The sequence below is a fragment of the Cornus florida genome, unplaced genomic scaffold (assembly GCF_030987335.1).
Source record: "Cornus florida cultivar Cherokee Brave unplaced genomic scaffold, ASM3098733v1 CherokeeBrave_3.0.0_Hap2_Chr04, whole genome shotgun sequence".
NCBI classification, from domain to species: Eukaryota; Viridiplantae; Streptophyta; class Magnoliopsida; order Cornales; family Cornaceae; genus Cornus; species Cornus florida.
In genome coordinates this window covers 57,921,316-57,935,879 of record NW_026775574.1, presented here as the reverse complement: position 1 = coordinate 57,935,879, position 14,564 = coordinate 57,921,316, and the positions used below count along the sequence as shown (strand labels likewise).

Here is a 14,564-nt window from a genome sequence, read left to right as displayed (position 1 = left end):
GAATATGATGATTTATTCAATTAGAGATATAAAGCTTACATCAAGGTTTGAGTTAACATTATATCTCTCCTCTAAAGTGAATGTTCTCATTTATTGTAGATCCCTTAGTTAGATGGTTCTTCCTTGGATTTCCATCTTCTTGGTAATGATCTTACCTTTAGGATTCACCCATAAGCCTCCATGAATGACCTTGGAGAGCTTAGATTGTGGAAGCCTCCATCAAATGAGAACACTAACCCTAAAATCCGAGAGAGAGAATAACTTTTCTTGTCTTCTTAAAAATTATTGCAAAAGGCGTAACCTAAAATATGCATGGACTCGTTGTATGTATAGGCAAAATAAATATAATAATTGAAGATAATATATTTTTCTCAGTCTCTAAAATTCACATGATATTTCAAATCTAATGGGCCTCCAATATTAAGTTGGGCTATGAGTGATAATTCTTTGGGCTTATTATTTTCTTAGCTATAATGAATTGATAATTAACACGGTCTATTATACCATGGACCTAATTCAATTAATTAATAAATTAATTTGTATTCCACTAAAAGAAATTAATTGAACTCTAATTAAATAATTGACACGGTCAATGTTGTATTTTGAGTCCTCTATACATAATTAGTTATCGGATATATAAAGCCATCAATCTGACTGCTAAATTAATATATTTATTTTGCTACTTTTGATTATTTCTGGCTTGATCACAACAAAATTTTTGTTTGACAAAAATAATAATTTAAATATATAAATATATAGAAAATCATTTTGTCTAAAAATACACGAAGGCCTTCGAATTTAGTTTGTGATCAAGCATAATCAATACAATATAAATATAAGTAGCAATGATGCAAATATTGAAAGTATAACCCTTTAATTATTAATTACATAATTACCCAAAGTATCGGTCTATGGATTCCGAAGAATCCGCTGAACAAATCAAAGTAATTAGTAATTAATAAAAGGGTCTATACTTCTCTTATGCTAAAGAGTCAAATGATATGACACTATCTCAACCTAACGCGAATCCGGTTCAAGTCTTATTTAATAATAAGTCCATCCATAATTACCGACTATGAATAATTTATGATTACTATTTATGTTCATGTATTGATCGCCATCACATACATATAAATATCTCTTGTAATCAAGTTGACACTATCAATTCCATAATGAATCGAAACATAATACATTAAATTCACCAATTGTATAAAGTATAAATATTTCAGATATGTTAGGAGCATATGTCACTCTAATCTAAATATGAATTTACTATGACAGGGCATACAAATCCCAACAATTGGACCAGCTTGTAATGCTGTCATAAAATTTCAGGCATTCAACTGACTCTACCGGGCTAGACGAGCTAGCTCGATCAACGCGTACAGTTCTTGAAAGTACTTTTCTTCCATAGCCAGCTCTAGAATTATGGAATATGAGGCTTGAACTTAAATGATGCAAGTTGTTTGCCTGTTCTTCACTATCAAAAATAAATAAAAAATAATATATAATTAATTAGTGCATGCCAACCAAATAAATAAATTATTACAAAGTATATTTTTATTGAATTACCAAAGTCACAAAAAGGTTACAATGTTTTGAAATCAATCAAATGAAATTGGTATGGAAAAGCAAACAACCACATTGTCAACAAAAAATGAAATCAAATAAAAAATAAAAAATTTGATGGATTGAAGCACTCAAGCTGCAGATATAATGAACAGACTAAAATGGATGAGGGTAAATTATTTATGCGTGATAGTAACCAAGAACGGAGTATATGGTTTGAACTATGGTGAGAGCAAAGAGGAAAATGGCAGCAATGACAGACAGAATAGCCCACGGATTTGTGAAGTAGGTGTGAAGAAGATTGGCGCGCCACTTGTGCAGCCGCTTGCTACAGTAGTTAGTGACCTCCTTGTGCACCTCATTGAGGCTGCCGTTCGGGTCGGGTGTGACATCTTTAGAGAGAGTGTTGAATAGGTTTGTCACAGCTTTGTCACTTCCGATGGCATTCTGGATGATACCTTTGGAGTTTAAATGGATAACGTCCCTGACAGTGTCGATGAGGCTGTCCATGAAGAAGATATAGGAGGTCACCTCATTCCCTATCCCGACATGGTACCTCTCAAACGCTATCAGGTTGAGAAACAACGTCTCTGTCACGTCGTCCACCACAATGCTAGGTAGTCTTAGTTTTCCGCCATGGAATGAGATGTCTTTGAGGCTTACACTTTCACTTTTCCCGAATCTGATTCCGGCTTCGTTGAGCTCAGACGCGGACCGGATGATGTCATGATCCTCATCACCACTCGAAGAGGATGAGCATATTGACCAATTCTTCACATTAACAAACTTATGTGTTTTCCGACTTTTCTTAGGGGTTTCTCCCCAGAGCAGGCTCTTCCTATACACATCCAATACATGCAAACATTTTCCCAATTTGTTTTTCGTGAGGGAGCAGAAATTGAGTATGAGCACATTGACCAACTCTTCATGTTCCTGCATTTGAGTAAACTTCTTTTTATTGTCAGAAAAAAAATAATAATAAATAAACTAATGGCCTATTTTTTAATTTTTTTTGGGTAAGTAACTAATGTCCTATTTGGTTTAGTATATATATATATATATATATATATATATATATATATATATAATTCTTGACAACTTAGAAAACAAGAAAATGGGTTTAGATAATTATAAAAGACAAATTTCTTGTAAAATGGGCATTTTTAACAGAGCATAGGACTGGCAAGTTTGGTTCAGTTTTGTGTTTTTGATAACTGAAAACCAAATTGTACTAAATTTTTTTTTTTTTTTTTACATCCATTTTGCCCATTTGCAAACTCGAACTTCAACATTCACTTTGAGAGGCAACAGGGCTCTTGGTGTACAAAAAAAAAATCTACATGGCTGACAGTCTTTTAGAATTTTTTTTTTTTTTTTTTTTTTTTTGAAAAACTCAATTTAAAAAAAGGCATGTTTTTGGAGGATTGTCTTTTATAATTATACCAAGCAACTGTTTTCAGAAATATTCAATGAATTTAGTTTTCAGTTATCTAAAAAACACAAAATTGTTATGAAAAAACTGAACGTACCAACGAAGCCCTAATCTACTTAGTGTTTTCTATCATGTTCTTTGCATAAGTATTAAAACATAAATATAAAAGCGAGAGTAATTATAATCACCATAGCTTTCTCATCTTGAACCGCAAGCAGCCTACTGAGAACCAGCATGGGCAATTGATTTTCAAGCATGAGCATGTCTCGCTTGATGTATGGCATTATATATAGATCTCCATGTGCGCTGAAGATGGGATCATTGTCAGCATAATCAGCCACCTTTCCATGGACGTAGCTGAAGATGGGATCATTGTCAGCCATTCTTAGAGTTGCTGCGGCGCGCAAGATTTCCAGCATGAAACAACCATCCAAAATCATCAACTGCAAGAACTCATCAGTGTTTTCTTGCCATGCTTTGTCAAGACAATCGTACGAATCTTTCAATTGTTGCACCACTTCGGCTAGAGAGTTGACATACAATTGAAGAGGTTTCTTTGACCTTTTGAGGAAATGAAGCAGAGCGCGTTGCTTGTGCTCCTCCATAGGCTTTAAAGGCCCCTCACCATGATGGTAAGGACCAAATGATACCGTCTGAGGCCTATACGCTTTCTTGTTTAGATCTGTGACGGCAATGGGCACTTTGTAGATGGATGGCTTCTTCCATTGCTCCCTCTCTTTGTCCATCGAATTCTCTGCCAAACGATTGAGTTCATCGTTTACACTGATCACCCAGTTGTTTTGATCACCCTGCATTCTGCGTCGCGCTTCAGCTTGCTCTAGCAGTTGGAACAACCAGATTATCATGCATGCATTTTATAAGAATTTTCTTCCCATTGAGCATAAACATTTGCTTCACACCAAAGGGACTCTATAATAGATTGTCCCTCACATTGGATTAATTCTGGACACAGTCTTGACATGTGTCCTAACAGCTAGACAAATCCAACAATACAAAGTATACTAGTTCCACAAGATTCCTTTCTTGGAATGACTAAAAGCGTACGTCTTGATACTCATACTTTATGATTATGTGCGCTACTTTGATATGTGCGGCTTTGAAGTAATTGATGATCCTCCAGCAGGAAGGTATAAAGCACTATATTAATTTATTCTTTCACTCGTTTATTTTTTCTACTCTATGCTTTGCCCCTTATGTTTCCTACATACTGATAATATTTATATATGTTTTTATAGGTCAAGTTCTTAAAGTTCGTATGCCATATATATATATATATATATATATATATATATATATATATATATATTCCAAGTGGGCTCTTATTTTTTTTATAAAGGTAATCATTGTATAGATAAGAAAGAAATGTACAACAATGGGATTAACCCCAAAAACAGAAAAGAAGCTGCGAGGCCTCAAGCCGATACAAAAACAAAACCTAGGCCTAGCTACAAAAGACGAAAAAAAAACCACACACACACACACACAATGACACTCTTCCGAAACAGAGCCTCCAAAAAAGTCACCTTAGAAGCATCTACACAACTTGTATTTAATTTTATTTATTTATTTATTTTTTTTAACCACGCAAATAAAACACTAGAAACCCAACAAGAGTACATAATTCATGCATCTCAAAGAGATGATCAGGAAGACATACAACAAACACAGAACATACCATCCACCCATAGAACAGAACTATGGTAACATAGCATAATGACAACTTCCATATTGCTGCACCACTTGAAGGCATTAGTCTCCTTTTGGGCTTGGCCGTATAGCAGGGGTACTAAAACCCATGCCAAGCCAGTTAGAAAAACATCTTTAATTCGACAACCCAGTACAAGTTGGGCTTTCCTTAGGATTAACCCATCTACATGAAGAAGATCCAGATCATTTTGATTGCTATGTAGCAAAGTTGGGCTTAAACCTGGGACCCTTTTATAATCAGACCCATGTTGCATCACCATCCACACAACTAGTACAGTGGGTTCTAGAAGTTTACGATCCTTTGGTTGCATGACGGCTACGCCAGGGAAGACAAACCAGGACTTTGAATTTGAGTTTGACGCCGTAACCTGACACGAAACAGAGTAGCACAAAGCTTGAGGACGTCGTCGGAACACCAGAATCCAAATCGGAGAGTACTAAAATTTTGCCGGCAAGCCTCCTTCAACACCCAACCACAATCCATAGGCCACAGCTACTAGTTTAGATACATAACTGTTATTGGATCGGACCGCCATGGGAACTAGAGAGAAGAACCCCTCAGATAGAGAGAGAAGGAGGAAGACAAGCACCGGCAACTAAAAGCAAAAAAGCACAGAAAAAACATGAGAAATAAACAGGAAACGAAGGAGAGTAGAGCAATATCCCGATTAAAAGGAAAGATCAGCATAAGTTGGTTACCGATTCTTCCAAGGCGCAAAAACCCCAATTTTACAAGCCTCCGCTCCCATGTGCCCCTCCGCCTATACAACCTACAAGAGCTACCGACTGGAGAAGAGATGGAAGCCATCTCAGATAAATCACACCTTCTTGGAGAAATCTCCAAATTCTGATAAACAGAGGACCTCGACTTAGCGAGGAGCAGACAAAACCCCACATCTATACAACTTGTAAGGGAGCTCAAAACATAAACGTCACCAGAGACCATTTAGATACTAAAATTACTAAGTACATCAGGGATCAACCACCACCTCAAGAGAACCTAAAAGATCCAAATTAAAAGCAGTTATTCCACAAAAGGATGCAACATCAACACCTGGAATCATTAACCATTAAGGGCGCAGACATTGCTGTATTTTGAAACTACTTGAAGGAAGAAAAAGATAGATCATAGAATACAGGATATCATCCTCCGAGCCAAAATTTTCATTTCCCCCTCTTATTCTTTTATTGCCGTATTAATTAATGCTTCTGTTCCCAGCTGAAGAGTCCAAATGATGTGGTCTCCCCTCAAGAAAGGGAGGAGATTCAGTGTTCGAGTATGCTAGGGGCAATATTATGAGTTTGTGTGCTCATATATTTAAAACATAATAATAAAATATAATTAAAAAAAATCTAGAGTTCCTTCCCTTCAAATTACAATAAATTGACCAAGCATACACGCACAATCCTATTATTAACAACCATCTGCTCTATAACGAAAATGTATTGGTAAAAAAACATTATTTCCATTCCTTCCAACCAAGAAAAAAAAAAATTGTCACTCTATCTATCATGTCTACTATCCATTCCATTCAGCCAACAAAAAATGGGAGAGACACATTTCCTTAGGGATGCCTCATCCGTCCCCCTCCCTCTCTCTTCCATCCATTTTTTCATCCTTTCAACCAAACCAAGCAAAATTTAAATCTTTCAACACAATTCTTCATATGTGGCCTTCTTTTGGTCAAACACCTGTTTTAATTTTAATTATTAGAGTGACAGTGAGGTTTGAATACAAGACTTTGTTTGCTATCATGTAAACAACCATCTACTCTAAAAGAATAAGTTGGCACTGCCAGTTGTTCCTCGACGGTATGTCATTTAGTTACTTAGAGAGTTGCAATTAGGGGGATAAAGTACCATCTGCACACATGTTGGCAGAATTTCCATATATGGTTAAAGAATGGGCATTTAAAGAAAAGGTGGGATATAGACTTTGCAATTGCGTTTCACTTGTTGCCACATTGTACGTGTTTGGCCTTATAAAAATAATTGTCCTTTATAGGGGAACTGAAAAGTGTGGGCGTGCCAGGATCTGTTGTCATTACAAGATTCTAGTAGAAACTTACAAGATCAGGCAATTGTGAGAAGGACTGGAATGACCACCTTCAAGGGCTCTTTTTGCCTTGAAAAAAAGACTTGTGGAGTTTTTTTTATAGCTAATTGGAAAGAAATTAAATTAGTATAAGTGCAGGACTTGAAAGAAAACAAATTGGACATTACTTGCTAGACAGTAAAGGAACGAAGTGCATGACTGTAATTAAACATTATATAAATACATTGTAGGGAATGTGAAGATACATGAATTGAGATTGAAAAAAGAAAAATATTATGTTAAGATTGTTGTGTGTGTTGAACAGAATTTGTTTGGTGCATATAAGTATCCTATGTATAGAATTTTTCTTGTAACAGTTGGAGACGGTGGTTTCAATCGTCAAAGGAAATAATTCCCATAACAATGCATATCATCATGGACATATTCAAGGCAATAGCTCTAGAATTATTTCCTCCAGACACTCACAAAATCTACCCATTAAGCAAGGGTCTCGATCTCTAGAAGAGTACTTGAAAGATTTCAAATCCATTTGTAATAATCTCGCTGGCATCAAAAAACTAGTTTTGGAACTCGACAAGGTGTTCCAATTCATTCGTGGTTTGGGTCCAAAATATATAGATTTCCTTGTGGCTATGCTTACCAAACCCCCATATCTAACATTTAGTCAGTTCATATTAGACCTTTAAGGCCATGATAAACAATTGTTGGCTACACAAAAAAAGACGCACTTGGAGCATGCGCAAGCCTTCTTTGGACAACATGGTGGAGGTCGAAATGACCGAGGGGTAGAGGTTTCACACCTGCTGGGCATTACAATGCTCAGAATGGAAGTCAAAACCCTCGGAACAACAACTATAATCAAGGACAGTCTAGTAACAACACTAATCAATCAAAAGAATTAAATCCTTCGGGCTAACAGCAACAACTTCCCAACAATGCAAACAATAATGGTAAAGTCACCTGTCAAATTTGTGGGAGATCAAATCACCTAGCTATTGATTGTTGATACATGTTTGATTATTCGTACCAGAAGATGTTCCTCAAGCCCTTGTTGCTCTTGCTCTTAATAATTCAAATGATCAATCCTTTTATGTTAATTCTGGAGCTACCTCACACATGACCAATAATGCAGGTAAACTATCTTACATAAAACCATATGGTGGAAGTGATGTAATTTATTTTGAAAATGAAAATAGTTTACCTATATGTCACATTGGTAATGCTCGTGTCACTACAAAAAAAAAAAAGGAAAATTAAATTTGAAAGATGTGCTTGTGGTTCCTGACTTGAAAAAGAACTTATTATCTGTTGGGAAATTTACTTCAGACAATTTATGTACTTTTGAATTTACCTCATCTGACTTTGTTGTCAAAGATCAAAACCAAAGAACGATAGCTAATAAATGCTGAAATTTGCACATTTCAACCTTAATCTTGAGTATATTAGAACCTTATTCTATCTTTATTTTCTAGTTTTGGTGTTATTTTGTGGTTTTCCCCTTTTCAAGTGCATAAGGTTGAATTCAACTAACTCTGTTTTTTTAGAGCCTTGTGAGAGTCAGCCAAAGTCTTGGTAAGAAGCCGGAGCAAAAAGGAAGCTGAGCTGAAAAATTCCAAGTTGTGATCGATCGAACCAATATCTATGATCGATCTTATCAGATCAATCCAGCAAAAAGCCTTGAAAGATCGAAGACCTTGTCCTTATCCAAATAAATATCTTCCAACAACCTGTGATCGATCCAGCCGAGGCCATAATTGATAGAGCATTTTATCCCTATCCATATAAATATCAAGAACTTTGTCCTTATCCACGTAAATATCTTCAACAACCCGTGATCGATTGAACCCTTCCTATGATTGACCGAACTTGCCTTGAAAGTTGCGAAAATCAAAATTTAAGCCTTCATTCAAGGTAACTTGGGGTGCAATCATTTAGGTGTCATTATGTATGTGGTCTTACCAATTTGAGGTCACAAAAGCCACTTATATAAGGAGGATTAGCCTAATTTGGTAAGGAGGTTGGACGTTTGGTAAAGATTAGAGATTGGAATTAGGATATTTTGGGACATACTCTCTCTACATTCATACTCTCTCTCTAGAGTTTCAACCAAGGAAGAATAAGAAGATGATGAACCAAAGCTTGGAGATGGATTGTAAGACCACCAAGATAACATCTACATTCTCCATGAATAGCTGGTTCTTCACTTAAGGCTTAGATAAGCCCTAAGCTTATGTAATTAAACCTTTTTCTTTCAATTTTGGGGATTATTAATTGTAATTAGTGTTTGGCATCTGAATTTAAACTTGGTTGTACTAAGGTTTATATTAATAATTCTTTCTATTGATTCTCTATATTGGTTGCATGTTGTTTTATATGTAATTAATTGAAGATTAGTCTATATAATAAGTGCTTTTTGTAATTGTGCTTAGTGATGGCCATACATGGTTCTTATTGGATACAATTGGTAATTAGTTTGATAGATTATGCTTAGTCTTGATAGGTTGTACTACACCTTAGAGTAATTGTAGTTAGGTGGACAATTCATGCTTAATTTTGATAGTTCATACTTATTCATTGCAATTTGTATTATTCTCTTGATTATTGATGTGTGATGTAGCCACATTTTCATTACAATGAATTTTCCCCATTAATTGAAGGTATTTGGTTTAATTGCATGAGTTTAGTGGTGTAATCCATACCCTAAGCCTCTTTCCCTATCACTTAACTCATGTTTAATTTAGTTTCATTTCAATTGCATGTTTCACATAGTTCAACATTAATTTAATCAACAAAACAAACATCTTTTCAATCTCACGCTCGTTGGTGTCAAGTTAGATTCCAAACCAATAATCCCTGTAGATGATTCCTTCTCAGTGTACTAATGTATAAGTGTTTAAGTGCTCTTATAAATGTAAAAGTCGACACCCATTCAACACATCTAAATATAACACATTTTTGTGGAAACACTAAAGAGAGCATCAAGTTTTTGGCGCCTTTGCTAGGTATTGACGGTTGTATTGGAATCAAATTTCATATTAGTGTTCATTTGATTGCAAGTATGATTCATTTCCTACCTTTTTCTTATTATTTGTTCTATGTGCAATTAGGTACATGAAAAAAAGAGAAGCAAGCTTTGGGATTATGGCATGTATTGTGCTTGGGACCTTTGTGAGCGTATCTTGAACCCTTGAAACATTATTGCACTTTTCTATATATGCTTGCGAGATAGTCCTTGTCGAGGCTATCAAATTGCTTTAAACTATTATCCAAGTATATGTCCTTGTTGAGGCCATTTATATATTTACATTGTGATATTGAGGATAAAGGGATCATCGTATATGGATGCTGTTGTGAAGTTGCTGTTGTGATTGTATTGTTATGTGTTGTTGTGCATGCAAGGTAGAAGGTCTCTTCATACTCCTCTCATTCCTCTAGACCAAGAAATTGAGTCTTCCCTTAGGAGATTGCAAGGTAGTGCGAGTAGAACTCTTCATATCCTAGATCATCCGATTTCTCAAACGGCATAAAATAACCTTCCGCCAATTTTTAGTGAGCCATCTCTTGTAGCTCAACTACCTCTAATAGCCCAACCACCCCAAGTAGCTCAACCTCCTCATGTGGTACAACCACCTCAAGTAGCTTACCCACTACTTAATCCTCAAATGGTCCTTCGTGATCATTACACTCCCAATATTTATAATCCTCTGACTTGTTACCGGTTACCAAATGTGAGGGTTAACCACTATGAAATCAAGCCTGGGATCATTCAAATGTGTCCCACATTTTGTAGGTTGAATTATGAAGATCCATATAAGCATTTGAAAGAATTCTTAGAAGTATGTTCCATAGTTATGATCATTGATTTTCCCGAATAAGCCTTAAGAATGAAGCTTTTCCATTTCTCTCTTCGAGATAAGGCAAAATATTAGTTTAATAACTTGGGGGCTAATACCATCACTTCTTGGGTTCAAATGTAATAAGAGTTCTTGAAGAAATATTACCCCATGAGTAAGACCAACCAAATGAGAACGATTATTTGGGGATTTTCTCAAGGTGATAGAGAGCCATTACATGAAGCTTAGGAAAGATTGAATGATTTGTTACAGAAGTGTCCACATCATTACCTTCCAAAGTGGCAACTTGTCCAATGTTTCTATAAAAGCTTATCCGACGCTTATAAGTAAATAATGGATGCTTCATGTGGAGGCACATTTTTACTTAAGCATAAAAATGATTTATTGACTCTTTTTGAGAACATGAGTGAAACCTCCATGCACCATTCTATATCTTCTTGGTCGGGTCGTGTTTCTAACCTAGGGGGAAAGAAAATTGACAATCTATGTCATGTAGATAATTTTATGGAGATTTCTGCCAAGGTTAAGAGTCTTACTCAAAGGTTTGATCAATTCATTTTGAGTCAAAATTCGGCAAGTCAATCATCCTCTCTTCCTATAGCTCAAAATGAAACGTGCATGACTTATTCAAGCTTAAGCCATAAGACTTCCAATTCTCCTCGTGGACATGCTACCCCAAATAATCTTCAAGAGCAAGCTAATGTTACTTTTACTCGTCCGGGGCATAATCCTTACTCCAATACTTGCAATCCCGGATGGAGAGATCATCTAAATTTTTCTTAAGAGAAATCAAGGAGCGATTACGAAGCCTCCTAAAGGAAAGTATGTTCCTCCCCATCTTCAAAATTCTCAAGCTCATGTTTATTGATGAGTACTGAAAAGTGCACATTTAAACCCCTTAAGCTTAAGTATTATAGAACCTTTATCTATCTTATTTTACCGCTTTGTATTGATTCCGTGTTATTACTATTTTCAGGTACTTATCCCCAAAATAAGCTAACTCAGCCAAATAAGAGCATAATTGAAGCAATTCTGGGATGATTCAAAGAAATGAACAAAGTAGAGCAAAATGAAGCAAAAGGTGAAATTTCAACAACTTTGATCGATCTCAAGAAAAGTTCGATCGATCCAACTTTCATCAATCTCAGCACTTTAAGATGGATCTGAGCCATGTTTGTTCCTATTCAAAAATCTCAAAGTTCGATCGATCCAACCTCATTCTTTGATCGATGGAACCATCTTGTCCTTATCCAAATGATTGATCTTATCCAGTTGTACCACCTTACCAACCACTTTTGTCCTTTTCCCAAAAATATCTTCAAAATATCTCAGATTTGTCCATATCCAAAAAGGCGCCACCATTGAGGATCGATCCAACTTTAATTCGATAGATCTCAGCCATGTTTGATCGATCGCACCACAAGTTCGATTGATCGAACCTCCCAAATCCCGAGAAAAATCAAAATTCCAGCTCATTAAAAGTTATCTCATATCCAATCATTAGAGGATTATTGGTGAACGAGCCCAGCTCATTTGGGGTGATTTTTGACCTACCTATATAAGGAATATGAGCCACTTTTAGAGAGGAGATATCTTTGATACACATAGAAGATAATACTTAGTGAGGAAGAAAAGAAGAAGAGGAGGCTAGAGACACCATTGGAGACTTTTCATCAACTAAGGAGTAGATTTCTTCCATGGAGCTTGCCCTTGAGGGTTGGAGGACATCATCCATGAGTGGCTAGACATCTTCTTGGGGCTAGAGTTAGCCTTAAACATGCTTTCTACTTTTTGATTTATGTATTTTTGAGGGGATTTGTATTGTAATTCATGTCTTGATACTTTTATATATATAGATCTTGTTTATTCAATGATTTATGTGGTTTAATACTTCCAATTGATCATTTCATTCTATCCATATGTCTATGTATGCTTGAATATATGTTCATGTGTTTGTCTCTATTTCTTGTGTTATTGATGCAAATCTATGTGTATTGATGCTATAGATCTAAAGATTGTCAAGGCATAGTGCTTAATGTCATGTTCTTGTGGTTTATTTGATGGTTCATACTCATTTCTTGATGGATTGTACGTCTCCCTTAGTTTAATTAGTTTAATTTCATGTAATTAGCTTAGTTGTAGTGTAGTTGTTAATTAGGAGGATAATCCATGCTTGTTGTTGATGTTCCATACTTATGAAAGCAAGCAACATATATCTCTAACCTTGTTGTGTGTTTAGATTGTGGGCTTAAAGAAAGGATTAATGGCTTAATTTGATATGTTGTGCTATCCACCATGTTGTTTAGACAATATATGCTTAATTTGTCATCCATGCTTGTTGGAACAACCACACACATACACTTTGTTGCAATACATGTCTTTCCCCTCATTAATCATTCATTAAAGGTGTATAAAAGTATGCTTAGTGGTGATCTCTAAACCCCAAGATCTCTTTTTTTTCATTCTCTTTATTATATTATTGTTTACCTTAGTTTAATTTGCATCTAGTGTAATCCAACCAACCAATCACTATTTTGATCACTCAACCTACTAACCCTAATTTTGATTCCTCAACCTAGTGCGACCCTCAATCCCTTGGGACGATCCCTACTCACCATAACTATATTTTTAGTGAAAGGTAGTAGTGGCAATTTCTAAATGTAAAACTTAGCCACATTGTATAAACTTTGGGTTCGGAGTGCGACAACCACCAAGTTTTTGGCGCCGTTACCAGGGATTGATTGATTGACAACGTCATATTTGTGAAATCAATTAGGAATTAGTACTCTTTTGATCATGTCTTTACTTTGTTTTCAATTTTTGTTACTTATTGTGTTTGTTCTTATTTGATAAGGAGCATTGGGCTAAGAAGGTGAGCAAAGGAGTATTCCATGCAAAAGAGATAAGCAGGCAAGGAAAAAGACTAAAATTAAATTTTTTTTTACTAAAAGCTAAAAATTTGGAGTTGAAGTGCTAAAGCACCTTTGTGTTCTTTTTTTAACTCAAACCCTTAGTTAAATCGTCGGCCCGCGTGGAGGCTTGTATTTCAATTCTTAGATAAATCGTGAACCCGCATGGAGGCAATTTACTTTTCTTGTATATTGTTAAAGCATGGGAGTATGAGAACATTGAATGTGGAGGAAGATTGTTGATTGTTGATTTGTTGTGAAGGTGAAGTGTTTGTAGTTATTGTTTGTTGTGTTGCATTATGCATGCATGGTCGTAGATCGTTGAGACCCACTCTTGTCCCTTTAAATTTTCATCTTGAATTCATTGTTCGAAACCCTAGGGGAAGAGGTAGTTCTAGTCAATCCATTTCATCAATGGAAGGACACAATGAGGACCATGTGGAGGACCTTGGTCACATAGACCAACAAGGCCCCAATGTGCATCATGATAACATGCAAGTTCCATTAGGCATGCCAAGGCCATTTGTTCATCCACCACAACAACAAGGCCAAGTTCCATTGGGAATGCCAAGGCCAATCTATGCTCCACCACCTCCCATTATTCAAGGCAACCAAGGTGCCCATGTTGCAACTCCAATTGCTAATCCTCCCCTTGCTTTAAGAGATCACTATGTGCCTAATGAATATAATACACCCACATGCATTCAATTGCCATCATTTAGAGCACACCACTATGAAATCAAGCCACAAACCATTCAAATGCTTCCTAATTATCATGGACTTCCAAGTGAAGAACTTTACAAGCATTTGGATGAGTTTCTTGAAGTATGTTTCACCGTAAAATATACGGACATGCCGGAAGAGGTCTTAAGGCTTAAATTTTTTCCATTCATCCTTAAAGACAAGGCAAAATATTGGTTTAACAATCTTAGGTCTTTTTCAATAACTTATTTGGCGGAAATGCAACAAGAGTTCTTGAAGAAGTACTATCCAGTTTCTAAGACCAATGCTATAAG

At 35.9% G+C, this 14,564-nt stretch overlaps 1 protein-coding gene across 1 annotated transcript; it reads right to left on the bottom strand.

Annotated features, from left to right (window-relative positions):
- Window positions 1-1,481: 1,481 nt before the first annotated feature.
- Window positions 1,482-3,932, bottom strand: LOC132302239 (UPF0481 protein At3g47200-like). Its single transcript, XM_059799098.1, has 2 exons — window positions 3,190-3,932; window positions 1,482-2,502 (listed from the first exon to the last, which is right to left on the bottom strand). The coding sequence occupies exons 1-2, from the start codon at window positions 3,865-3,867 to the stop codon at window positions 1,750-1,752; spliced, it is 1,431 nt and encodes a 476-aa protein (XP_059655081.1). The 5' UTR covers window positions 3,868-3,932; the 3' UTR covers window positions 1,482-1,749.
- Between the last annotated feature and the right edge of the window lie 10,632 nt (window positions 3,933-14,564).